This window comes from Pungitius pungitius, chromosome 9, assembly GCF_949316345.1.
Source record: "Pungitius pungitius chromosome 9, fPunPun2.1, whole genome shotgun sequence".
NCBI classification, from domain to species: domain Eukaryota; kingdom Metazoa; phylum Chordata; class Actinopteri; order Perciformes; family Gasterosteidae; genus Pungitius; species Pungitius pungitius.
The window spans coordinates 18,736,180-18,761,450 of record NC_084908.1 but is presented as its reverse complement, the minus strand read 5'-3'; the positions used below and the strand labels follow the sequence as shown (position 1 = coordinate 18,761,450).

At 48.8% G+C, this 25,271-nt stretch overlaps 3 protein-coding genes across 5 annotated transcripts; 2 read left to right on the top strand and 1 right to left on the bottom strand.

Annotated features, from left to right (window-relative positions):
* Positions 1–1,382: 1,382 nt before the first annotated feature.
* ears2 (glutamyl-tRNA synthetase 2, mitochondrial) lies at positions 1,383–6,184 on the top strand. Of its 2 annotated transcripts, none has more exons than XR_005120318.2 (10): positions 1,383–1,695; positions 2,127–2,282; positions 2,407–2,596; positions 2,692–2,842; positions 3,089–3,410; positions 3,479–3,587; positions 4,290–4,438; positions 4,902–5,032; positions 5,109–5,244; positions 5,779–6,184. XR_005120318.2 is itself a non-coding variant. In XM_037472036.2 (10 exons), the coding sequence occupies exons 1-10, from the start codon at positions 1,560–1,562 to the stop codon at positions 5,872–5,874; spliced, it is 1,581 nt and encodes a 526-aa protein (XP_037327933.2). In that variant the 5' UTR covers positions 1,383–1,559; the 3' UTR covers positions 5,875–6,184. The 2 variants fall into 2 exon arrangements, 1 of the variants encoding a protein (XP_037327933.2); XM_037472036.2 differs by having other exon boundaries at positions 4,290–4,443.
* A 567-nt stretch (positions 6,185–6,751) lies between these two features.
* On the top strand, positions 6,752–12,859 carry LOC119217924 (ADP-ribosylation factor-binding protein GGA3-like). Its single transcript, XM_037471962.2, has 16 exons — positions 6,752–6,851; positions 7,502–7,586; positions 8,000–8,075; positions 8,218–8,316; positions 8,605–8,728; positions 8,811–8,911; positions 9,041–9,121; positions 9,216–9,353; positions 9,491–9,692; positions 9,791–9,970; positions 10,057–10,124; positions 10,208–10,314; positions 10,566–10,696; positions 10,781–10,950; positions 11,099–11,209; positions 11,417–12,859. Exons 1-16 carry the CDS (start codon positions 6,815–6,817, stop codon positions 11,543–11,545), a joined length of 1,839 nt encoding a protein of 612 aa, XP_037327859.2. The 5' UTR covers positions 6,752–6,814; the 3' UTR covers positions 11,546–12,859.
* Positions 12,860–14,831: 1,972 nt separating this feature from the next.
* Positions 14,832–24,398, bottom strand: LOC119217636 (cAMP-specific 3',5'-cyclic phosphodiesterase 4B-like). 2 transcript variants are annotated; one of them, XM_062564506.1, is made up of 17 exons: positions 24,319–24,398; positions 23,760–23,846; positions 22,690–23,388; positions 20,886–21,013; positions 20,604–20,786; positions 20,458–20,497; positions 20,286–20,356; positions 19,924–20,086; positions 19,738–19,831; positions 19,486–19,643; positions 18,954–19,052; positions 18,710–18,874; positions 18,495–18,594; positions 18,251–18,405; positions 17,962–18,084; positions 17,674–17,856; positions 14,832–16,884 (listed from the first exon to the last, which is right to left on the bottom strand). In XM_062564506.1, the coding sequence occupies exons 3-17, from the start codon at positions 22,729–22,731 to the stop codon at positions 15,757–15,759; spliced, it is 2,832 nt and encodes a 943-aa protein (XP_062420490.1). In that variant the 5' UTR covers positions 22,732–23,388; positions 23,760–23,846; positions 24,319–24,398; the 3' UTR covers positions 14,832–15,756. The 2 variants fall into 2 exon arrangements, with proteins under 2 accessions (XP_062420490.1, XP_062420489.1); XM_062564505.1 differs by lacking the exon at positions 23,760–23,846.
* Between the last annotated feature and the right edge of the window lie 873 nt (positions 24,399–25,271).

Genomic DNA, 25,271 nt, shown 5'->3' with positions numbered 1-25,271 from the left:
GTGGCATTGTCAAACTTCGATAAATGACTTTGCTTTTCCTTAGAAAGGAAAAAGCAAACCCACGATACCTCTGTGTCCTCTCGTCACACACTAGGCGAGTCGTGGTGTCACCTCGGGCCTAAAAGCTTAGATTCTGCTTCTGCGTTTTCAGAGGAACGCCAGGACACACAGACCCAAGAGACCCTAGAACTCGGGCTCCTGTCAGGTCCAATATGACGTAAAGTTTCGTATCTGCGTCTTTGTGGACATTATGTTGACAAATCAACAATCGTCAAAACGTCTAATCTAATCAATCTAATCTAATCTAATCAATGTTATCGGAATAGTTGTCGTGGTGACTTACGGGGCCACATTCTGCCACGGTAACACAACGGCAGCCGTGTCGAACTGTTTTTTTTTAATGATGAGGCATTAAACAAAGCAACAATTGGCATGATAGGAAATAATTTGTGATTTAGTGCCACAGTAGAATAAACAACGGGTTTAAAATAATGAAATAATGCTGAAGTAAAAGTAACCGGATTACTCATAAAATGAAAAATAAAGTTAAAACTACAGCAGGAACTCGCAGGTCACGCTGCTTTTATGTTTGCGTTCCCGGTGCGTTTTACCAGGTCGAAGCGCAAATAAATGAAGAAGCAGCCATTTAGGGTTAAAGTTGAATAAGAAAAAAATATAAAGAGTTAAAAATGCTGTGAGATTATTCGACTTGTCTAAAATGTGAGTCATAGGTTGAAGTGGGGATGTAAAAACATTTCCTTGTTTTAACACGAGCCAGACGAATGAATCATTTCTCCCACGAATATCCGATAATGGATGATTCAGAAAACTCAACGTCATGTCAAAAATGTCACAATATTAATTATTATTATTACCAGTATTTTGGTCACTCTTTTCTTTGGTCACTCTGAAGCGGTTCCAGTCAGCATCACTGTGTCTAACTGCGGACATTAAGTAATGGGTTTAACACACCGAAGCAGACCTTTTTTTTTCTCCTGCAAATCCTGCAAACATTGGTACGAAGCTCCAGTGACGGAGGAGCAGAGGATGGACTCGATGATGGCCGTGTAGCAGTGCACCATCATTGTCTTGGGCAGGTTGAATAGGAAGAACAACCTCTGGTACCTTCAAAAAGATGAGTATAAATATATAATGTATAATTGTGCAGTCCCCCCGAGAATGCGGTGGCAAATGCAGATACTTGATGAAAGTACAAGTAAGTCTATTTTTTCATTCCGTTAATAATTTTGGTGGATTTGATAATCAATCAACTTGACAGTTTGAATCTGACAGAAGGAGAAATGATGGATTCCTCCGCAGGGGGCGCTGTCCGCCCCGTGGCGCTCGATCCCGCTTCTGGTTATTTTTCCCACGAAGAAGAAAACGCACTCAAATCCTGTTTGACCCAAACTGACGCCTCCCGACCTACGAACCGAAAACACCGTACGCATGATTTTTAAATCATGCCGTCATTAAAGTGCGCCTCGCTGTAAACTCTCGCCAAAGTTTTTTTTTTTTTTTTAGGGAGGTGGAATGCTAACCGCCGAGCTAACGTTAGCATGCTGCTCTGGAGACGTTTGTGGAGGCGGTCGGCGGGCAGGAAGCGGCAGCCGGTCGAACCCCAGCTGAACGTCACGAGGCGCTGCTCGTCGGTTCGGGGGGAGGTTCGGGTCAGGTTCGCACCCAGTCCGACAGGTAAGGGCCACCCGCACCCGAAGGCGTCACTGGCCAGGTGACGTTAGCTAACGTTGTGGCATCCACGTCGAAGATCAGAGATGATCGCTGAGCTTCTCGGTGTCCTTCAGGTCAGAGTGAAGGTTGTAAGGACGCTGTGCTTCACTTTTAAAGTCCTGCATTCACAAGCACTATTAAAAATAAAAACTATGAGTACCAAAACAAACGTGGTGCGGAATCGCTCATTTCAGAATTATTAATGCTAAATTACTGGATTATAGTTTTTGTAAAAGCTTATAGCTAAAATAGCATGTCATACCTTATCAGATTAAATACCTGTCATTTAAATGTTTAGCCAATTTTCCGCCGGATTTAATTTAAATTCTTAGATTTATTGGAAATGTTGTAAAATATTTTTTTATTTAATTTTTTTACATTATTCTGTCATGCAGGTTTTTTACACCTCGGGGGCCTCCGAACTGCTCTCTACAATTACATCTTTGCCAAGAAGTATGGCGGCTCGTTCATCCTGCGCCTGGAGGACACCGACCAGAGCCGCCTGGTTCCTGGCGCCGCGGAGTCCATCGAGGACATGCTGGAGTGGGCCGGTAGGAAAAGCCGCTCTGAAGTCCCACGTGGTCCATCCGGGGAGGGGGGGGATTGGTTCGAGGGTTCTCTCCGGTCAGCACACTCATTCCTGGGATTTCACACGCGCTCGCTTTCACCTCCCAGGCGTACCTCCAGACGAGAGCCCCCGGCGAGGCGGGCCGGTCGGTCCGTACCTGCAGTCCCAGAGACTGGACCTCTACGGTCGGACGGCCCGGCAGCTGGTCGAGAGCGGCCGCGCCTACTACTGTTTCTGCAGCTCCCAGAGACTCGACCTGCTGAAAAAGGAGGCCTTAAGGACGGGGCAGACGCCGAGGTGGACTGAATGAACAAATGCACGCCCGATTTATGGGTTTCGCCTCATGATATGCGAGGAGATTACATGCAGCCTGTACTTTCCCTCCTTCCCAGGTATGATAACCGCTGTCGTCACCTTCAGGCCGGGCAGGTCCAGGAGAAGCTGGCTCAAGCAGTGCCGCATGTCATCAGGTTTCGACTGGACGCCGGGGTCGAGCCTTTTCGGGATCTGATCTTTGGCCGTAGTCATCACGAGGTGGCCGAGGTCAGATTTGTAGGATTTCAGTCTTGTTCACACTAAATTATGGCAGATGGTCACTCATCATTTAATTCACTCACTCACTTCCTCTGAATCCAAGATGATGATGCAAACGTTCTAGAAAAATGGCAAAGTCAAATTCATTAAGCCATACATCAAGAAATGTATATACTAATGCTGCCAGTGTTATCTAAATGTGTGTAAAGAGTGTAGAGCTGCTGTAGTTATTACCTTTGTTCTCCTATTTTGTAGGTGGAGGGTGACCCTGTAGTGATGAAAGCAGATGGTTTCCCCACCTATCACCTCGCCAACGTCGTAGATGATCACTACATGAGAATCAGCCACGTGCTGCGGGGGTCCGAGTGGCTCATCTCCACCTCCAAGCACCTCCTCATGTACCGGGCTCTCGGGTGGCAGCCGCCCACCTTCGGACATCTGCCGCTCCTGATGAACAAAGACGGCACCAAGCTGTCCAAGAGGCAGGGGGACATTTTCATTCAAAGCTTCCGGAGAGACGGAGTCCTGCCCGAGGCCCTGCTGGACATCACAACCCACTGTGGCTCTGGATTCAACAGTGAGTTTTGTGTATGACGCGTTATTTAATGATTACATGCATCTAAAATGGCTTGTGTTGCTTCACAGCCAATCAAATTGGACGGAAGATGGACCAACTGATGGCCGAGTTCAATCCGTCAAAGATCACAACTCATTCTGCTCTGTTGGACCTGGAAAAACTACCGGAGTTCAACCGGTTATTTGGAACTCTTTGTCACTCTTGTACATAGTCCTGTTTATTATGACAGCAACCGTGGGAAACGAGACGCCCGTCTATTTATTTTACATCTTACATTCCGTGCCGTAAATCAAAGTGCGTAACCGCCCTGTGGCGTAAATACAGCTACCTGTATGTACGGGTGAACCTTGAAGAATTAGAATATCGTGCAAAAGCTCATTACTTTCAGGAATTCAAGACAAAAGGTGAAACTAATATATTATATAGACTCATTACAAGCAAAGTGAGATATTTTAAGCCTTTTATTTGATATAATTTTGATGATAAATGCTTATCACCTTTTAAGTTGAATTACTGAAAGTAATGAGCTTTTGCACGATATTGTAATTTTTCGAGTTTCACCTGTATATTATAATCGGGTTCTGTGAACTTCTACTTCTTTCTGGTTACTTCTTAGTGACTTCCCTTGTTTTGTTATCTCTTAAAAGATGTTAAGTTAAGGAAGTTACTGGCAAGAATGGCTCTTCCACAATACCCCCCCCCCCTTGAAACCAGAAATTGTTGTTTTTAAGGTTTAGTTTTCAATTTTAATGCTAAAATAAGATAATCGGCTGCTGGCTGTTTTTTTATGGATTGGCTCTCTCATTGGGACCTTTAGCAGGATTGCGTATTTTTAAACAGTGATTGTCGATTTATCAGTAAACTCTTGATTTGTGGCAGAATTCACCTGCGGCACCGCATCGAAGACGAGGAGCAGTGTCAGCTGTTGGTAGCGGACCTGCAGGGACGGATCCAGCAGGCCCGCCCGGCGGAGGTCCGGGACGAGCGGGTGCTACACGAGGACTACATCAGGCGGGTGCTGCACCTCCGTAAGGTGACCACGACAGCGCGCTCGCAAACGTTCATTCAAACCATGTTACTGCGTCTCCTGCGATAATGTTTTTTTTTTTTTTTTGACACACTAAACGCCAGATGCTTCACGTTTGTCGAGGTGTGACTGTGACAACTCTGAAGCATTGAACACGATACCCGCCTCTCTCCACTGTATGTTTAGCGTGATGCATGTGCCGCCTGTGTTTGTCCTCTTGGTTGGGATTGTTTGTTCATTTTCAGTTCAGCACAAAAAAGCAAACATGGGAGGACTTGGAGGGGGCTTAGATTGTTTGCCAAGATAATCTGATTGTGTAACTAATAGGTTTTAGTTTTCCTCAGACTTTCTATTCCGTGTCTCTTACTGCACGTGACACAACGTGGCTTCTGATCTCATTTCTCAACACTGCCCGTTTGTCTCTCGCTGCAATAGTGAAACCGTCCCCTTCCCCTTCACCACAGGGCCACATATCCTCCCTGAAGGAGCTGCTGAGCCCCGCCTACTCTTACCTGTGGGTCCGTCCTTCCGTCTCCAGCCAGCAGGTGGCAGCGCTCACCTCAGAGGCCCAGCACATTGCTTCATTAGTCCTCAAGTACGTCGTCGTCATCATAAACGTGTCCCGAGGCGTGCAGGGCTGTGAAGGTGTCTCGTGGGTTGGTGCGTTGCAGGCTGATGGCGGAGCGGGACGGCGAGCTGGCAGTGGACGGCCTCGGTAAAGACCTGAAGGCGCTGGCTAAGCAGGCCGGAGACACCAAGTACGGAGACGTGATGAAGCTGCTGCGTCTGGCTCTGAGTGGCCTGCAGGTACGGCTTGGTGGTGGTGACCCTTGCGTTAGTTTTACTCCATTCCCGGGGTAAAAAAAAACAGCTCAAATATCTCACTGAACACAACGTGTGAATATCATAAAGGTTTGTTTCCTGCACAGCTTTTTTTGGACAATAATCCAAATTACAAAGGAAAAAAAAAATCCCATTAAAGAAACCAGTACACCCTGAAAAAGTTGTTTGCTTGGTTGTGTTGCATTGTGGGTAATGTATGCTCTTGGTTTTGATGTGGGATGAAAAATGCAATATCTCTTATCTTTTTCATAGCTGTTGTTTTTTTGGACTTTGAGGGCAACTTTTAACCAATTTTAGCTTTTCCAAAATGGCACATTTTAGACAAACTGTTTACACTGCAAAAGTCCTAAAAGTCTATTTATTTCTGTGCACGGCGCAACGAAGCTTGACTCTTAAAATGGCATGTTTGAAAATGACAGTGACGACTAAAGCCTCACGGTGCAAAGAGGAAGCTCACTGATCGCTTTCATCCGTAACGTCTCCCCTCTGAACCCGCAGCAGGGGCCCGGCGTGGCCGAGATGATGGTGTCCCTGGGGCCCGCCGAGGTCCGCCATCGAGTCCAGAAGCTCTCGCTGCTTTCAGAGGCCGGTTGAGGACCTCGGTTGGAGACGCGTGGAGGGACGGGCCGAGTCGAGCACGATTCAGCCGACGCAACGAGGGAAACGTCTGACGAGGACGGAGCTCCAGGGATACAAGTTTATTTGAACAATGCTTGGATTGTTAGGAATGTTTTTATAAAAGAAATGAAAGTGATTGTTCACGTCTGCTGGTTTCTGTTCGGTTCTGGACCAGGTGACACAGGCGGTTGAGGACGGGAAGTACCCGTATTTTTATGCAACTTTTAACCAACGGAATTATTTTTCCAAGAAGTCAACGCTATAATATTAAACAAAGTAAATTATTTTTAAGGCCTTATTGTGGTTTATTCACTGTTTTTCAGATAATTTCAGTTGTGAGAAGATTTATTTTTTAGGATATTACATCCAAAACTACACAAAAGCCTCCAAAGTACTTTAAAACTAGCTCCACATAAACCAGGTACTTGTGTCTGAAATGAAATGTGAAGAACTCATGAATTCAGTGCTGAAACATTAAGAACTTTCTAGTTCATCTGCTCGGTCCACCTTGTTATGGTGTCACGTGCTTTCATCCTCATACTAGTACTCGAGTGAAGGAAAACGTAACCACCGAAGCACAACTTGTCAGTAAGTAGTACTTTTACAGCGGATGTAACGGCTCTACTCCCCCCTCACGTAAAATATTCAACTACAAGTAACCTCGAGTCTGACTGAACTCCAGAAGCTCGAGCGGAGTAAAATGCTCTGAAGTAGAAGTAAGTCTGTTTGATTTGTAGAAACGTCCACCTCCTCCTGGTGGGGGGGGGGGGGGGGGGGGGGTGATTGGTTTATATGGTCGGCGTGTGACTGGGCGTGTGCGTGTCACATGTCACCCCCCTCTCCGTCCCCTCCGTCCCCTAAAGAGACGCTCTCTGCTCGGGTGCCAAACTTCTCTGAACCCGCAGGAGACGGCGTGATGGCGACCGCGGAGGCAACGTTACAGTCCTGGCTCAGTAAGAGGACGCCCTTTGTTTGTTTGTTTGTTTATTTGTTTGTTTGTTGTAGTTTTATTCCGGTAAACGCGCTCTCATCGCGTGCGATTCTGAGCCAACGTTTACAGCTCGTCGGGTTTGACGTCATCGCGGCGCTAACTGTTCGGGTTTGTGATTAAGTTAAAGTGTTTAAAAAATATATATATTTATTCAAACTTTTCTCAAAATAAGTTTAGTTTGCGCGCAGGTAGACGGTTTGAACAGGAAGTCCGCGTGTTGTGTCTGCGCCGCCGTGCACGCGCGATGTGCCGGAGCGCTCGTGAACGCGCTTCAGTTGTTGACTAAAATGTTGCTGATATTCTGGCCTTAAAGTCCCTTCAGGTTACTTTTTTATTATTAATTCTCAAACAATGCAACATCTAAATCTTTAATGTAAATAAAGCTCCATTGGATGGATAAATGAAGGGATGAGTCCCGTATTTAATCTGTAGTGTCTCTGGAGAATAACTTCTATACAACTACATGCGCGTGACAGTAGTATTGATTCCCTTTTTTTTTTCTTTTTTCTGTGTGGATCTGTTCTTTCATTTTCATTTCCTCATTAGCTGGTTTGTCATGAGTATTTGATTCATTTTAGGCCCCCGGTGGCAATGTGTCTTTGTGTGTTGCAGACCAGGCCACGGACCCCAACAACCAGGAGGACCGGTGGGACTGCATCCAGGGCTTCTACCAGCTCGTGGACCGGGAGCCCGACGGGTAAAACCATCACCTCGCCGCACGGCTTCTTTTACTTACTTTATTTCCGAGGTGTTTTTTGTTTTCCTCGGATCACCCTCTGAGCAGAGGTTTTCGGGGGGGGGGGGGAAGACTGCATTGCGTCCGGGGGTCGCTTGTGGCATTTGAGGAAAGAGTTTCTTCACATCCTTGTTGCAGAAACGGGTTTCTAAGTTACACCATCGTGCAAAGAGGATCACCGCAGCACCTTTTTCCTCTTTGTCTCTTATCTTCACTGTTAACGTGCTATGACGTCTTAATTCACGGTTTTTCGCGCTTTGATTGAAGCATTTCTGCAAGTTGAAGCTTAATAAATAGTACTTCTTTAAATGTCTGTATTGCAATGTTCCTTGGTGCACTTCATCTGAATGTAGATGTATTATTTGTACTTTCAGGCCGCAGGCAGCCATTCGTCTTCTTGCCCATAAAATCCAGTCCCCCCAGCAGAGAGAGGCTCTGCAGGCCCTGACTGTAAGTCATCGCACCCTCTAGTGACACACCTGTAGAAGGAAACAAGCCCTGTTGGCTTTTTTAATGTGAACGATGCATCAAGCGAGATCGGCAGAGACGCGTCTTCGTCCCCGGCGCTGTGTTCTGACTTGGTTCTCTCCAGGTTCTCGAGGCGTGCATGAACAACTGCGGGAAGAGGTTCCACGGCGAGGCCGCCAAGTTCCGCTTCCTCAACGAGCTTCTTAAACTCTTAACGCCGAAGGTTAGCGAAGGGATTGGTTGTTTGGGCTGAAGACTGAATCGTCTCTCACAAAATACCATTCTGACTTTACTCGCAGTGTTTAGGTTTCATTGATTCCTATGAATGATATGCTGTTATAATAATTAAAAATCTAGAGCAAGACACAATCAATGGACTCTACTCCATTTATTAGGTAAATTTCATGCAAATTAGTCAATGAGCTCTTTATCATGTACTACGTTATGAAATAAATACACATTTATATATATATATTTATATACATATACCTGGTGGATCTTTTGTGAGCAGTACTTTGGCGCGTGGACGCCTCAGAAAGTGAAGGACAGAGTGACCGAGGTCCTCTACGGCTGGACTCTTTGGCTAAAGGACGAACCCAAGATTCAGGAGGCCTACAACATGCTGAAGAAACAAGGTGTGTGTGTGTGTGTGTGTGTGTTGCATCCACACACACCTGAACCCCCCTGAGTAACACCACATTCTCTTTGTCCTTTCAGGTCTTGTTACGAAAGATCCCAAACTGCCAGACGCCGTTATAATGGCGCCTCCGACGCAAAGAACCGCAGACTCTGTTTTCGACCGGGAGGACAAGGCCGCCGTGAGTGTGTGTGTGTGTGTGTGTGTGTGTGTGTGTGTGTGTGTGTGTGTGTGTGTGTGTGTGTGTGTGTGCGCTCGACGTCCGCTGACGTTTCCTCCTGATGAAATGGGTTTCGTTGTCTCTCATCAGCTGTTGGCCAGATTGCTGAAAAGCGCTCGTCCCGAGGACCTGGAAGCAGCCAACAGGCTCATCAAAAGCACAATCAGAGAGGTGAGCGGCGCTGGAGGGGCCCGCGTTTTGCACGTAGCCGCTAATCTACGCGTCATCAGTGTGGCATCAATGTGTGTGTGTGTGTGTGTTTCAGGAGCAGGAGAAGGCAGAGAAAGTGTCCAAGCGCGAATCGACCCTGGAGGAGGTGGAGAGCAGCACCAAGCGGCTCAGGGAGCTCCTGGACCGGCACGCGGCCTCCGGGGCCCCGTTCCACCCGGGCGACGAGGCGAAGGTGTGTTTGAACCACGTCACGCGTGGGAATTAAGACGCTGGTCTCTCCCTTTCATGGAGAGCTCCTCATGGCTAAATAGAAAGTCTGCTTCACACCCAGAGCAGAACAGTAACCCCCCCCCCCCCCCCCCCCTGCAGGCCTTGTACGAGCGCTGTGATGGGCTGAGGCCCAGCTTGTTCCGCCTGGCCAGCGACACGATGGAGGACGACGAAGCTCTGGCGCAGATCCTGTCGGCTAACGACGAGCTAACGCTAGTCGTGAGCAGCTACAAGGAGCGAGTGGGGAGGGGGGGCTGTGACAGGAGGACAAGTGCCGAGGAAACGGAGGGCGAAGGTCTCGGTAAGGGCCTGGTTTTGTTGTGTGTTTGTGCGTTTGTCTGCGCTCCGTGTGGCTCGTACTTGTTTCTCTTTTTTTAATTTTTTTTATCGCTCCTCCAGCTCCAAAGAGTCCCACGGAGATCAAAAGCTACCACCTCATCGACCTGTCGGCTCTGGACTCCCCGCAGACGCACAGGAAGGCCGATTCGCCGGCGTCCTCCGGGTCCCCTTCGCCGCCGCTTTCCTCCCTGCTGGAAAGCACCTTCCGCTCGGCAGGTGAACCGGACCGGAACGAAGCAGGTGGGCCGGCGCTCGCACCGATCTCCACCTCCCTCTCGCCGGGACGACGACTCCCAACGCGATGATGTTCTGTCCTGTGATTACAGGGTTGGACCACCTGGCCTACAAACGGACCCCGGAGACGGCGAGTTCGTATTATGAGGAACTTCTGCAGGTTGGAGCTTGGAAGTTTACACACAAGCGTTTGTTTGTTTTTATTCTTAAGTGTTTTAACACAGTTTTATCTTCTCTCGTCAGTTTAATGGAGCGATTCAGATGCAGCATGCTGAGCAGAACAGAGGCGGCGGCGTGGTGCTGAGAGCCCGCGGATGTGGCGCTGCTTCGTCCAACGGGACGAGCCTTTGGTAACTCGGACGAAAGAAGATCAGAAGAATCCTATTTACAAACAAGCCCATTAACTTACTGGATAAAGTGATCCAGCTTTCATCAGTATACAAGGCTCACATTCCTCTCAATTCGTGTTTCATTCAGTTTGCTGATTCTTATTTAAAACATTTTAAAATCCCACGCTGTACTCCCTGGTGAAGTTCAGATCGATCCCTATCAGGGAAAATTCTTTTTAAAAATTCCAAAATGACCTTTTCTTCCCTCGCAGTCGTCAATTTACCGCAGATCCGGGATCACCGCCCAAGTCGCACAAACCACTCGGTGAAAGGTCAGAGGAGAGCTCACTGACCCCAGACCTCCTGAAAAACATCGTCGTTCCCATAGAAACCATCAAGTCCGGTAGGTTTTATTTTGAAAGGAACACCTGGCTGGACTTGGTGCTTCCTCTGCCACACGTCTGGTTTCTCTTTCCTTTGGCGTCAGGAAACTTCGAGCCGATCACCGTGTACGATCACGGCGGCGTCCACGTCTCGCTGCATTTCGCCCGGGACCCCCCGCCGGGCCGCCCCCGCGTCGCCGTGGTCGTCCTCTCCGCGGTCAACACGTCCGCCCTCCAGGTCAAAGACTTCCTGTTCCAAGCCGCTGTTCCAAAGGTACGTCCGTGGAGTATTGCTGCTTCCAAGTGGAGACGCCTGTAAGACTCCTTCCACTCGGCTCTTTTCTTTTACATTTCATTCACATTCCCCCCCCCCCCCTCAATGATTCAACGATTTACTGTGTTTCCCCTTGAATGCCCTGCAGACCATGTCGGTGAAACTTCAGCCTGCCTCGGGGACGGACCTCGCTGCGTACAACCCTCTGCTGCCCCCCCCGGCCGTCTCCCAGGTCCTCCTGTTGTCCAATCCACGCAACGTGAGTTGGTGCAGCTTGTGTTCTGCTGTTGTTTTGGCATCGGCGGAGGTTCAGGTCCTTTTATTTAGAATTATCAGTACTACATTAATACAATTGCAGGTCAAAATATAAACTAAAATACCACCAAAAGTAAGTATTTGTAATTGTGAAGTGTAAAAATATACATTATCGATGTATGAGCACGTCTCTCGTGTTCTTTCCCGTCAGCGGAGGCTGCGTCTCCGCTACAAGCTGACGCTGACGCATGGAGGCCGGCAGCTGATCGAGAGCGGAGACGTGGACAACTTTCCCGACTGGACCTCTTTGGTCGGGCCTCCGGACGACGGCTCGGACTGAGCAATTAACTTTTTACCCCGAAAACCATGGATCCCGAAAAGCAGAGGATCAAGGGTTAAAAACAAACAAAAATCCAAGCAGTGTTCTCTTAAATGTAAGATGATGTGTTTTCCTGACCTCACGAAGCGTTTATTACTCTTAGAAAGTGAGTAAACTCTACATCGCATGTTAAAGGTCAACTGCCGACGATGGTATTTACAAAAGGTATTTATTTGCTCTTTGAGCATTTGTGACGTAAACAATTGCAGAGCCTTAAGATGTGATGTTTTTAATTATGTATTTATGTTAAGAATGAGGTTTTTGTATTTGAACGTTGTATTTGCTACATTTGACAGCATGATGAATGAAAACGTAATGACATCACTGACGTCCGGTTTTATTCAAGTCGCGTTTTTAAACAGCGCGATTTGAAGCTCGAGCAAACGGGGGGGAACGTTGATGTTGCTTCTTCTCTACGATTTAGAAAAATAAATATTGTCAAAAAACATTTCGCACAAACAAATCAGGAAACACTTCTGACATAAATAAACTTGCCAATAATACGCAAAACAGGCAAAAACAGCAATTATTGCAGGACAAATTTCATTAAGTGACGTAATAAAGTTTGAGAACAATTAAGATGTTCATCATCTCTTAACTGTCACATGGTTAAACTTCTAAAAGTCTTGAAGCCGACGTGAATGTTTCTTTAACCATCTGTCAGTTCATGTGCCACAAATAAATAAACACAAACTGTAACACAGTGCGCATCAAAGCTCGTATTCAGTCCCACCACATGGTCCAAATTCAAATAAATGATAAAGGTATTCATGAAATCTAATTATGCGCAAAATAAAAAAATATATATCATTACATAAGCAACTGTATAGTTCTTTGAAAAATAATGCCATAGAAGTTTAAAAAGTGAAAATAGCTTTTTACCTTTATTTTGACTAATGTTTGCTTTTAACTAGGGCCGGGACTTTAGCGCGTTAATTACGATTAATTAATTACAATGTGAATTAAGATTAATTACACAAAAAATAACACATTAAACATTTTTTACGCATTTTTACACTTATTTTTTGCAAGGAATTCACATCGAGCCTCAAGTATCACCTCAACGCAAAACAATTAGCAGCTAGCGTGGACGTTAGCCCGACCCGAGTACAAGAAACAAAAATAAAAATCCATGTGAAAAAAATTACTTCTCACTGTTCTCAGGTCAAATATTTATGCAATTAAAATGCGATTAATTTTGATTAATTAATTACAAAGCCTCTAATTAGATTAATATTTTTAATCGAGTCCCGGCCCTAATAATATATATTATATATATATTGACCTTACATATATTTTTTTATAATAATTTTTTACCTATTATTTAAAAAAAATATTTTCTTTTTTGACCCTACATATTTTGACTTTTTTCACAATATTTTTTTTCCCATGACATGACTGGAATGATCTTAGATGGAGCAACCTACACGTCCCTGTCACTAATGCCAAATGCCCCAGATTTCTGTACTTTAAACCTTATCTGGGTTCAACCCTCAAGGGACATGGTGGCTCTTCCTAAATCCTTTTTTAGTTTTGGGTAACTGACATTTATAAAAAATCATAATGGGATATTGCCCCAGAGACAGATTGGTGCATCTTGGAGGATCCTGGTAAAGGCACAAGTGAGTTGACTTTGAATGTAACAGAGAATTGGAGGGTGGGTGCACTAAAAATGGCAAACAAATCTACACCCTGTGCCAGACTGTCAGTTTAAGGTTGTCCACAGGATGCCCTGAAGTAGACAAACATGTGATTGTCTTGAAAAATGCCCTCAGAGGCTGTAATAAGTTTCATGTCAGTGTGACCACTGAATGAGACACATCTGCTCATCTTTACTGACTCATCCGGCCTTCTCTCCCGTCAAAAAGGTGGAACCCTATAGGCTACGTAGCATGGCTAACAAGTGCTAAAAGCAAAGCAATTTACATCAAATTTAGTCAATTCATCATCATTCAAAAGATTCTTCATCATTCTTGACAATGCCATCATAACTCAAGGGAACACACCTTGTGTTTCTGCATAACCCCCAGGGTTCACTTCTCTGAAACAACCAGTGGGGACAATGCCCCCACAACTACCTCCGCGGTAGTGCGCTCAAGACTTGGCAGGAGCAGGATTTGAACCCACTGGCGGCGCTTACAGAGGCTTTCGGCTCCTTCTTGCACCCCTACACTACCAGTCCTGGTCACATTTAGCCAACTTTGATTCTCCTATTTAACCTTGCGCATGTGAGTTAAACTTTAAAACTCTCTTAAATGCTATTTCCACATCTGGGCTTGAACCCACAACCTTCAGGTGCGGCCAGGCAGTGCAGGCTTGTGGCAGCAGCTCTTCCGATGTGCTACTTCACCACACACTAACTAACCCTTTGTTTGTTGTATTTAACCTTGAGATTGCTACTCAAACCTGAAGTAAAGCCAAAGGCTCAAACCCAAGACTGGGCTTGAACCCACAACCTTCAAGTGCAGTGCAGGCTTGTGGCAGCAGCTCTTCCGATGTGCTACTTCACCACACACTAACCTACCCTTTGTTTCTCGTATTTAACCTTGAGACTGCTACTCAAACCTCAAAACTCTTTCAAAGCAGAAGTGATGTCTGCATGAACCCACAACCTCAGACAGCAGGTTGGAGCCTGCAGCCCTTCAGTTGTTCCCTTGTGCTATTCAAGCACATGCCTCATTGTGTCCGTTTCTCATATTAGACCTTGGGATTGTTTACTAAACCTCAAAACTGTTTCATAGTTTACAGTTTGAAGCCCTGACTGCAACCAAACCCTCCATCTGAGAGAGCAGGTTTGAACTGAGGATCCTCCACACTTCAGCCTTCCTGCTATCTCCCTGCACTGTTCCACCACACACCTGTTGATGCTTTTGAATCCAACCTCAATTCTCATAGATTCTCAGTCTGGAATCCACAACACAACACACTTGTCTGCTGGAATTGGTTGAACAAAAATAAATATCCATGTGAAAAAAATTACTTCTCACTGTTCTCAGGTCAAATATTTATGCAATTAAAATGTGATTCATTTCGATTAATTAATTACAAAGCCTCTAATTAATTAGATTAATATTTTTAATCGAGTCCCGGCCCTACTTTTAACATGTACTATAACTTTTCTTTCAATGTAAAATCCTTAAAAATAAATATTTGAGAAATTGTAGAAAAAGAATTACAGTTTTTTAAAATCCCTTTTTAAAAAAAAAACATTTTTCGTAATTTCGCCCAAAAAAAACCATCCATCAGCTTCATCGATCATATTTATTATATGACATCGGGAGATTAAAATACATGTTTATTATGTACACATATGAAACAGGGGGATTAGATAAAGTGCCAAATTACATTTTTACAAAAACGAAAGAAAAGAAGAAAAAAAAGGGGGGGGGGGAAGGTTTGTGGAAGACCGTCACACGCATCATGTACCCGTGACCCCAAAGGTCACCGCTTGGAGGAAGGCCGAGTTGCTCGGTGCTGGTTTAGTTTGGCACAATTCACCCGGGAATCAGAGTCGGGTCCCGGTGGCGGTGAAACCGTTTCGGGGGGGTTTGGGGCGTTTCTTTCAAAAACATCAACAGACACGGAGACACGCGGCGGGTCGGCCTTCAGGGCGCCGCCTCGTTTTAAGGTCAGTACGTGAGGAGGTCAAACTGTTCCCAGACCAGCGCCCAAAGTTCTTCTCAGCATCCTGTCAACAAGTGGAACGCTTTTGTAATAAATATAAGACGACAGACATTTTCCAGACTTTTTTTTTTTTTCTCTTTTCTGACAAACAGGAAGTTGACATTTTTTATTTTTTTTTCTAAACAGCCGTAGGTTGTTGAGATCTTAATAAACAAGACAGTGAAAGCGAGATGGCGCTTCTTTTATCCCCCGTTTTTCATCCGCCGCGGCAGTGATGGACGCACAGACGCTCGGTGGCGAAGACGCTAAAAGTCTCTCTTTTCGCCGCCGGCCGGTCGGTCGGGAAGACGTCGTCTCCTTGCTGTCCCTCCGTCAACTTGTCCCTCTTGTCCCTCTCGTCTCTGGCGTCTGCAAGGGAGCCTTCGGGGCGAGAGGCGAGGACCGGAGCTGCGAAGCCCTTTTTCGTCGCCTCTTTCAGGCGCCGTTTCCATACTTTTAAAAGCCTCTCGTTAGCCTTTGTTCTCCGGGGTCAGGAAGGTTACGCCCAACTAACATGCCTCTTCATCCTCTTCCTCCTCTTCCTCGTCTCCAGCTTCTTCCTCAACAGGCGCCTCCTCGTCTTCTTCTACTTCTTCCAACTCTCCCTTTTCCTCTTCGACATGTTCTGGTTCTCCGACTTCCTCCTCGGCTTCCTCCCCCATCTCGTCCGTCTCACCCTCTTCTGGTTGTAGGTTCTCCTCAGTATTTGCTACCGCCTCTTCATCTTCTCCTCCTCCTTCCTCCTTCCTTCCCTCCTCGTTTTCCTCCTCTTCTGCCTCCCCGTTTTCGATTTCCTCTTCGCCTTCTAATTCTCCGTCTACCTTTTCCAAAGCTTCTGCATCCTTGTCTTCCACTTCTCCTTCTGGCTGTTGATCTCCTTCCTGATGTTGCGCACTCTCTTCCTCCTCTTCTTTAGTCTCCTCTTCCTCCGCTGCATCGTTCACTTCATCGGCCTTTTCTTCAAGGTCTTCTTCTACTTGATCCTCCCCATGTTCCTCCTCCTCCTCCTCCTCCTCTTCTTTTTCCTCTCGTTCACCAGACTCCTCCTCCTCTGCGTTCTCCTCTTCCTCAACTTTTTCCTCTCCTCCACCAGTCGCTTCCTCCTCCTCTGCAATTTCCTTCTCCTCGACTTCCTCCTCACCTTCACCGGTCTCCTCCTTCTCCGCATTCTCCTCCTCTTCTCCTTCTTCTTTTTCCTCTCCTCCACCAGTCTCTTCCTCCTCCTCCTCCTCCTCCTCCTCCTCCTCCCTATCACCATTCTCCTCCTCTGCGTTCTTCTTATCTTCCTCTTTTTCACCGGTCTCCTCCCCCTCCCCCTCCTCCTCCTCATCCTCTCGGACTCCGTTATGTCCGCCGTTATGATTCTCCTCGTCCTCCTCGTCCTCCTCGTCCTCCTCCCCCCCGTCACGGTGCAGGTGGGTGTGGTTGTTGTGCTCCAGGTCCTCCAGGGTGAGTTCGAACTGGAAGCGGTCGTGCTGCAGGTGTCTGTCCGGGGGAGGGGAGGGGGACTGGGGCATGGTGCTCAGGTACCACTCCCTGTTCTCCTCCAGCGTGTCCAGCAGCTCCTGGGCGTCCGGGTGCACCAGGTCGGCCCACGTCTCCCACAGCGGGTGGACGATGTAGTCGATGAAACCCACCTGGGGGGGGGGGGGGGTAAAGAATCACACCCGAGGTGTTATGAGTGGTGTGAAAGAAACAACACGTTCAATCAGGTGAGAAGCCTGAAGCCTCCCTCATGTGTGGGGTGAATATGAAGCTACAGGCCGCAGCCGGTTAGCTTAGCATAACGACTGAATGTTACATCATAGCTTTAAGTCACACGGACTTGTTTTTCTATCTCAGATATTGTCGACTGTATTTTCATTGAATTGGGATGTTGCTCTTTTGTTTTCTCCAACGACTGAGGATTTTAAACTTTGATTCATGACAACAGGCTAAACAAATTAAATTGAATTAAACGTTTACTCCCAAAGATTTATCGTACAAATACTGGAGTGGTACGAATCTGCTCATCTGACTCTCGGCGAGAAAGAAAATGAAGCTTTTTCTTACAGAAATCCAACTGGCAGAATATCTTAAAAGATTATTTTTAACAAAGTACAGAAGCTGTAAGAAGAAGCTGAACAGAGAAAAGCAAATAAACTTTTCCAGACTTTGTTTTTTTTATGAAAAGAAATCCGTTTTCCTGTTGGGGGGGCCGACCCACGTTTTGACGTATTTTAATGACATACTTGACATACTGCATTTGAGACACTGTGACTTGTAATAATACGTTTCTTATGAAATAATTCATTTTACGACATACCAGAACTTTTTATGAAATAAAACATTACGATTTCTTCAATAACTTTAACATAATATTAAATATTTCTCAAACCACGGCTTCGACCCTTTTCATGACAAGTTTAACACCGATCGGGCGTCACCTGACTCTTCTCCACGGACGCAGTGTGTTTGTCGCACATGGCGCTGATCTCCATCCCTCGCTCTCGCTCCTTGTCGCCCTGCCGGAAGAACTCCTCCATGATCCTCTCCGTCCACTGCCTGTAGATGGCCAGCGTCTTGGTGGGGTTGCTCAGGTCGGCGCAGTGCACCATGTTCCTCAGCACCTGAGGACCAACACGCAGTGAGCGCACACAGGTCGGTGTGTGTGTAGGGTGGGAGGGGGAGAGGGGGGGGGGGGGGGGGGTGGGGTCGAGTCGAGGAGGAGTTACCTGTATCCGTTCCGTGTAGTGGTCCAGGAGCAGCACGCCGGAGCTGGTCACCTTCTTGGTCTCCACCATGGTCTTCAGGTCAGCCAGCAGGGTCATGTGTTTGGACATGTCTGTGGCCAACACCTGCGACGTGGAGAAGATCCAAAACGGACCTCTTGTCAAATGAGAACCACAGCCGAGGAACGTGTGATGAAAGATCTTAGGTCATGACACGCATTAATAATATGTGATCCAAAAGAAGAAAACGAAAGTGATCTAGGTAAGCGGCATGATGGCGGCGGGTCCCGACCATGTCGATGACGAGCTTGCGGAGGCTCTGGCGTTGCCGCTTGGTGAGGTTCTGGAAGATGTCGCAGTTTTCCTGGTGCACGAGCTTGAAGCCCACCGCCAGGTGGTGGTTCTCCAAGACGGACTCGTCGTTGTACATGAGGGCCAACTCGGAGTCTGGGACACAGTGAGGAGAGACGGGGGGGGGGGGGGGGGGTTATACCTTGTGTCTGTGTGTGTCTGTGTGTGTAGGTGTAGGTACTCACTGGTGTTGATGAGGAACTGATTGGACACCCCGGGGTGGTCCACGTCGTGGATCGCCGCGGCGAACAGAGCGGCGAGGATCTCCAGGTCGGTGAAGACCGCCTGGAAAGGACAAGAAGCCGAGAGAAAAGTAGTTCCTCCCCCGAATGTTGATTTGATCGGTTGTTTATTGGGTAAATGAACCCAAACGTGTGTGTGCGCGTGTCAGTCAACCTACATCGAGGGCCGGCGTGGACAGGAGGACGTGCGTGGACTGGGCCACGTCGGCGGCGTGGAGGCTGTTGTGGTACGGAATGTTTTCGTGATAATGGTCCTCCAGGGTCATCACGTAAGTGACGAAGGTCTCGACCGGGATACGAAACGTCTTCAGCAGCTCTCGCTCCTGACGAGGGAGGACACGGCGTCACGGACATCACACACACACACACACACACACACAGACACACACTTTGTCTGTCTACCTGGAAGATGGTGTACATGATGCAGCTCAGAGGCCTGTTGTTGGAGAAATCCGCTACTCTGAATATGTTGAAGCTCCACTTGTCCAGATCCTCCAACTCCTGGTCAAACACCACACAGAGACAGACGTGACATACAAGCCACCGTTTGAGCAGCTTTGCGTGGTACTACACGCATGATTAACCCTTTGGGACACGGGATTGTGGAATAAGATGCGGAGGCGACGTTTGGGTACGATGAGCGAATCGGCCCTGCGGAGGAGAATCTGTCTCGAAGCACTAAAAAACATGGACGTCGTCCCACAGGAAAACTCCCACTTCAGTCGCAATGCAACTTGAGCCTCGGCCGTAAGTCATTAAAAGAGGAAAAGTGCAGGAGACGGACTTCTTCAGACTCCTGGATCTACAGGTTCTATCTCGTATTAGCCAGACACAACAACAACAACAACAACAAACTGAACACGACTTGTTTTGGCAAATCTTGTTTTTTCTGAAGTGAGTCAGAGAGAGAGAAGGAGTGAAAAGACAACGAGACCTTGGCGAGCTCCTCCTCGTGCTCCGTGTTGACGCCGAAGCGAGGCATGGAGGAGCTGGAGAGGCTGGAGCTGTGAGACAGCTTCCTCACCCCGCTGATGTGACTCATGGACTTCTCCTTCAGGGTGGGGGACGGGATCTCCACGTCGTTCTGCTTGTCTGCAGGTTCCCAAGGACGAGCACACGCGGGTCAACAGGTGAGATGGGGGGGGGGGGGGGACCGGGAGAAGAGAGACACGGCGGTCCCACTCACCCATGAAGGTGCTGGAGATGTACTCGGACACCTGGTTGCCGGAGCGACTCATCTCGGACAGGTGGGACAGCTCTCTGTTCAGCATCCTCTTAAACTGCAGCAGAGCAGACTCCAGTCAGAACTGACGTTCGTACTCGTCTCGGGGGTGTGTGCTTTTTTGGGGGGGGGGGTTTGTCTTTCGCAAACCTTGGTGGAGGCCATTTCGCTAACGGAGCGGTGCGTCTGGATGGTCTCCAGCTGGTCCAAGCACCAGTCCAGCTCCTCCAGCGTGTCCAGGGCCAGCTGCTGGTACTGCTGGTCCGACAGCGACGCCCTGGGGCTGACACACACTCCGCCCAGGGGAGACCTCCTGGGGACACGCAACGGGTCAAAGGGTCAAGAGAGGTGACTGGATCCAAGCACAGTGACCTGGGGAGATATTCTCCCATTGTGGGGGCGATGGGTGCGAACGTTTGTTCATTCAAGACCCTGCACACTGTGTTTTAGATTATTAGTTACACAGAAACCAGCACACGAGCACTGCATTGACACAAAGACTTGGTACTGACTTGATTGGTGGTGTGGAGACGTTGGCAAGAATGGTAAAATTGCTCCTCACTGATCGCAGACTGGCCAACACCTAAATAATCATAATAATAATAATAATAATGAACAATCAGAGAGATATAAACATCCTGATGGTTGGTTTCATATGAAATATTTTACACAATGAGTTCTCACCTGAGCAAAAGGTGTGACGATGAAGTCCTCCCCCGCGTGCCTGAGAGGGAGGTGAAAAGAAGATGTTTTTTTAAACTGCAAACATTCACACTCTAACCCCCCCCCCCCCTTTCCCCAGCTCCTTCTTTTGGTCTGGAGTCCCTCACCCTTCGCTGGCGAGGGAGGAGTTCCGTGACACCGTCTTGGGCGACATGTCGTAGTCCGAGTCGGAGCGGTAGAGGAAGGACTCCCTCCTCTGGCCCGGGGGGAAGGGGGTGTGCAGGGTGAGGCCCGGGCTGTGCGAACCCAGGGGGGTGTGACCCGGCGACACGCCATTCTCCGCTTCGTACCTGCAGCCAGACGAGAGGAGGACCAGGTGAGCGTCCAGCAGAAGCTCTGTGCAGGGAGTAAACATGTGTGTGTGTGTGTGTGTGTGTGTGTGTGTGTACCCGTCGGCGTCTGCTTGTGTGATGGAGATGCGCGGCGGGATGCGGAGGGGGAGGGTGGTCGGCCGCGTCACGTTGCTCAGGACCTCAGGTGAGCGCGTGCGGTCCCGTGGGCGGAGCCAGCAGGGCACCTGTGAAAGTCAGAGGGAGGCAGGTGCACGCGCCGCTCATCACCACCTGTGTGTGTGTTACAAGCTGAAGAGCATTCAGGGTTTTTCAGTGCAATCGATACTTGATCAGATCGTTTGTGTGTTTGTTATTGTCCTGCGGTGCAACCATAAGATGGTGCAAAAAAGTGCAACAGAAATAATAATTCATTTTTTAGGGGCAGTCGATAAACAAGCTGTCACTTGTCACTTTTGTTAATTTGATCTGGGAAAGTTTACACATCCAGCAGACGAGAAGGAACATTTATTTAGAAAAAAGCGAAATGCTCGACTACGTTGCGTCTCTCGGCCCTCTGGAGCCGCTCAGTGTGTCACCGAGAGAGATCCATTCCCATCACACACAGTGTCACAGTGAACATCAGTTTGTCATCGTATTGTGATGCATTTTAAGCACAGACTCTCTTTCTTCCCAATGTGCCCAAATCAAAAGGAAGGGAACAAATCTACAACACAAAAGCACGAGGCTCGCTGGTGTTGTGTCGGTACGTACGAAAACATGCCGAATCAAACAGCATGGCCACTAAATACAATGTTGACAATGAGGGAGATGGCTGGCCCCATGCAGGTTGATGACCCCCCCCCCCCCCCCTTCTGTCGAGTACCTGGAGACTAGACGAGAGTCTCCTGCTCCTCCCTCTGCGCAGCTCGGCCCCGAGCGTGGCGCCCGACGTGTACGATCGGCTGATGCGAGACGACTCCGCTTTCTCGCCAGCCATGTCTGTGCCAGCCATGTCTGTGTCTTTACCCTGTGAGACGGAGGGGTGAGACGGAGGGAGAGGAGGGGGGGGGGGGAGGGGCAGGTGATCGAAGCAGGGGGGGGGGGGGGGGGGGGGACAGGAAGTGAGAGGCGAGGCGTCTTCAAATGATCACGTCGGTCCGTGCGGTGGTCATTTAACCACGTGGCGCCAAACCGTGGTTAAATGCTACGTGGGGTGATGAGAGAAGGGACTGCACAAAAAACACAGACCATCAGTCAGCTGTGTGTGTTTACATGCGTGTGTGTGTGTGTGTGTGTGTGTGTGTGTGTGTGTGTCTGGGATAAGGCCTCTCTACAGACCGAGCTCTTGGAGGCTGATCTGCACTGCAGTACCGTAGCAACTAAACACTGGGGGGGGCGGGGGGGGGGGGGGGGGGGGGTGGGGGGGAGGAGAATGGTAGCAGTTGCTAGGCAACAGTGCCGTGTTGCTCGCGTGCTGCGTTTGATGTCGTCCAGACCCAGATGTGGGGAGACGCTCCGAACGGTCAAAACACCCCACGGCGACGTGCACAAACGTGGAGGCCCTCGCGGAAGACAACTTTGATATTTGCCGACAGTTGTCACGTGTAAAAAAAACAAGCCTTTAAAGCATCGCTGATGGAGCCGTCGTGAAGCATGGGGCTCATTTCCATAGCGGGGAAGGACTCACTGAGTGCTCCGCACTATGTAAATGACGGCGGCTGAGGACAAACTGTCCACTCTGTCTTCTGAGTGCGTGCACAGACCTTGAGAACAAGAACAAAGGGAGCCTCGTGTGTGTGTGTGTCATGGTAGGCGTTCCATAAAAACAAAACACGCACGCACGCACGCACGGACGCACACACACACAGACACAGTCAAGTGTGACCGCACCGCTCAGACAGAGTGAGTTTTGTGTTCTCACCTCTTCTGCGGTCACGGACAGCACGCTGCGGCTCTTCTTCATCCTGATTGGCTCGTTCTGGGCCCCAGGGCGGAGCGTTCCGGAACCCAGGCAGCAGAGCAGATGGAGAGCCAGGACCGGAGAGGTCAGAGGTCACAGCAAGGTCAAACCGGGTGGGATGGGGTCAGACCGGGGCGCGACCGGCCCCCATCGGAGCCGACTCACGCCGCGGGGGGTGGTGGGGGGGGGGGGGGGGGTTCCAGTCGCAGGCGGGCGACCTTTGTACCTCGTTCTCGTGTTTTCCAAAAAAAGACGCCAAAAACGTGAAAGGGAAGATAAAACCCAGACGAACGTCCTCACTCCATTTTAGCGTAAACTACGGGTTTCTGGGAAAAGACACGCCCCCCCCCCTCAAGCCGTCTTGCTGCGGCCAGTCGAGCCAGCGGGACGCCGCCGCCGAGGAAAGCCTCTCCCCGAGTTTCCTTAAACGTTTATCCGACCTGGATAACTGTTCCCATGACATTTCCCAGTTGTGAACCTGATCCCACATGAATGCAAGAATCAACCCCGCGGAACCAGCTCAGGTCCTCTCTCGGCTCGGACCGGACCGGTCCGATCCACATCCGGCGCAGGGACAGGTGTTTCGGTGGGGTGGGCTCAGCGGAGGATTCCACGTGTCTGAACTCCCGGTGACACGGGGCCGTCCATCAGCGTCTCCTCCTGGAAGAGAGCAGACGTGAAGAGTCAACGAGCTCATTCTCCCTCCTGGTCCCTCTCTGTCAGAACCTGCTCTCCTGCTTCCGCCTGGTGCATCATCAGAGATAAAAAAAAGGAGCCCTTCCCCAAACACAAACACACTCATTCACCCAGCTCGGAAGCTCTATTTGGATTTGGATGGCCATTGTTTTTGTTTTTGTGTGACAGCATGAAGGCTAATGCAGTGAGCAGAGAAGAAGGAGTTGCTGACTTATATCCAAACGGGGCGAGGGGGCTGCCCTGAGGAACACGCGCTGACCATCGTGGCGTTGCAGAAGCTGGTCCTAAACGCCGTGACTAATTGTGAGCAGAACACTGCTGAGACCCGGGGTCACCTGGTTCCACAGTGGTTAGGACCGGATTCGGCACATCGGTGCGTTTCCGATCGAGCTGGATCCACAGACACAGAGCGGTGGAGAGGACTTGTATTTTAAAATGTATTTATTTATTTTTAACCAGGGGTCATGAAGAACACACCCACTCAGCGAAAGCCATTCTCACGTCAACAGTCTGCACGGATGCACGGCGTGAAGAAGAAATGGCAACAACAACAAGAAATCAACAAATTCAGTGACACAGTGACATATATCTGCACAGACAATGACAAATGTGAGAGTGCAGGCGCGCGCACGCACGCACACACACACACACACACACACACACACATAAAACCGATGCATCAATATGCAGCTCATCCTCCAGCCGGCTGTTCTCACACAAAACCCAGATACATAAAAAAAGATATGCATAGGACACAATGAGACCATGCGCACACGAGGACCGCTCTACCGTCATGCCTCTGCACGCGCACACACGCACACAAACACGCGCGCGCACACACACATGCACAGTCGAGCCGCTGCGTTTAAAAATGAAAAAAAAAAACACGCTCACCTTGATCGCCTCAAGATCAATGGCGAGATGGGCCCCGTCTTGCTTTTCATACTCGTCTGTCCTCCCCCCACCCCGCCCCCCTCCCTGCCTCCCTCCATCCCTCCCCCCTCTCAGCTTCTCTGCAGACTGTCACCAACGAGAAAAAAGAGAGAGAGAGAAACCGCTCAGGTCCTCATGAATAGCCGCGTCTTCAGCATCCTCCCTCCCTGCCGCTCCTCTCCCTCTCCCCCCTGCCAGTGCCCCCCCCCCCCCGTGGAGAAGCCCATCTCCCTTCTCTCCTCCTGCACAGTGTGTCCATTAATCCCGCACAACAGCCCCCCCCCCCGATCCTTTTATTTATTGCTTTTATCTGTTTCGATAGGGGGTCATTTCTTCCCATCAAAGCCTTCCAAAATAACAGGAAAACAATCCCAATAAAGGGTCCCTGCATCCTGCCCCCCCCCTATTAAATGCTTTATGGACGTTTCAATGAACGCAGGAGTAGAAGGAAGCCCTCTCATTGGAGCGGCTGGCACGCGACATTTGACTATTGCTAAATGAACAAGAGGCAGACGAGTTCTCGGTAATCTGGTCACACGTGACGTCGTCAGCGAGGTGCCAGTTAAACGGCATCAGATACTCAGAGACCCCCCCCCCTTTTGGTCACCAGGTGCACGTGTAACGCCCGCACGGTACCGGACGGTGGCGCTGTTGGGCTCCTGGCGCCGCTTTTTATGCGTCGGGCTCACGCTGACTTGTCTATTCACTAAAGTGACTTCACGACAAACAAAGAAAAACCACAGATTAAATACGACGGAGCAAGTAATCATGCAAAAGAGAGAGAAGAAGAATATGAGTCAGAGTTAACAAATGAGAGCAGTTTGTGAACAACACAAAGGTTTATTGCACAAACACAAAGTGGCAACTTGTGCTCTAAATACAAAATAAAACTTGGATCGCAAACTATCAAACTT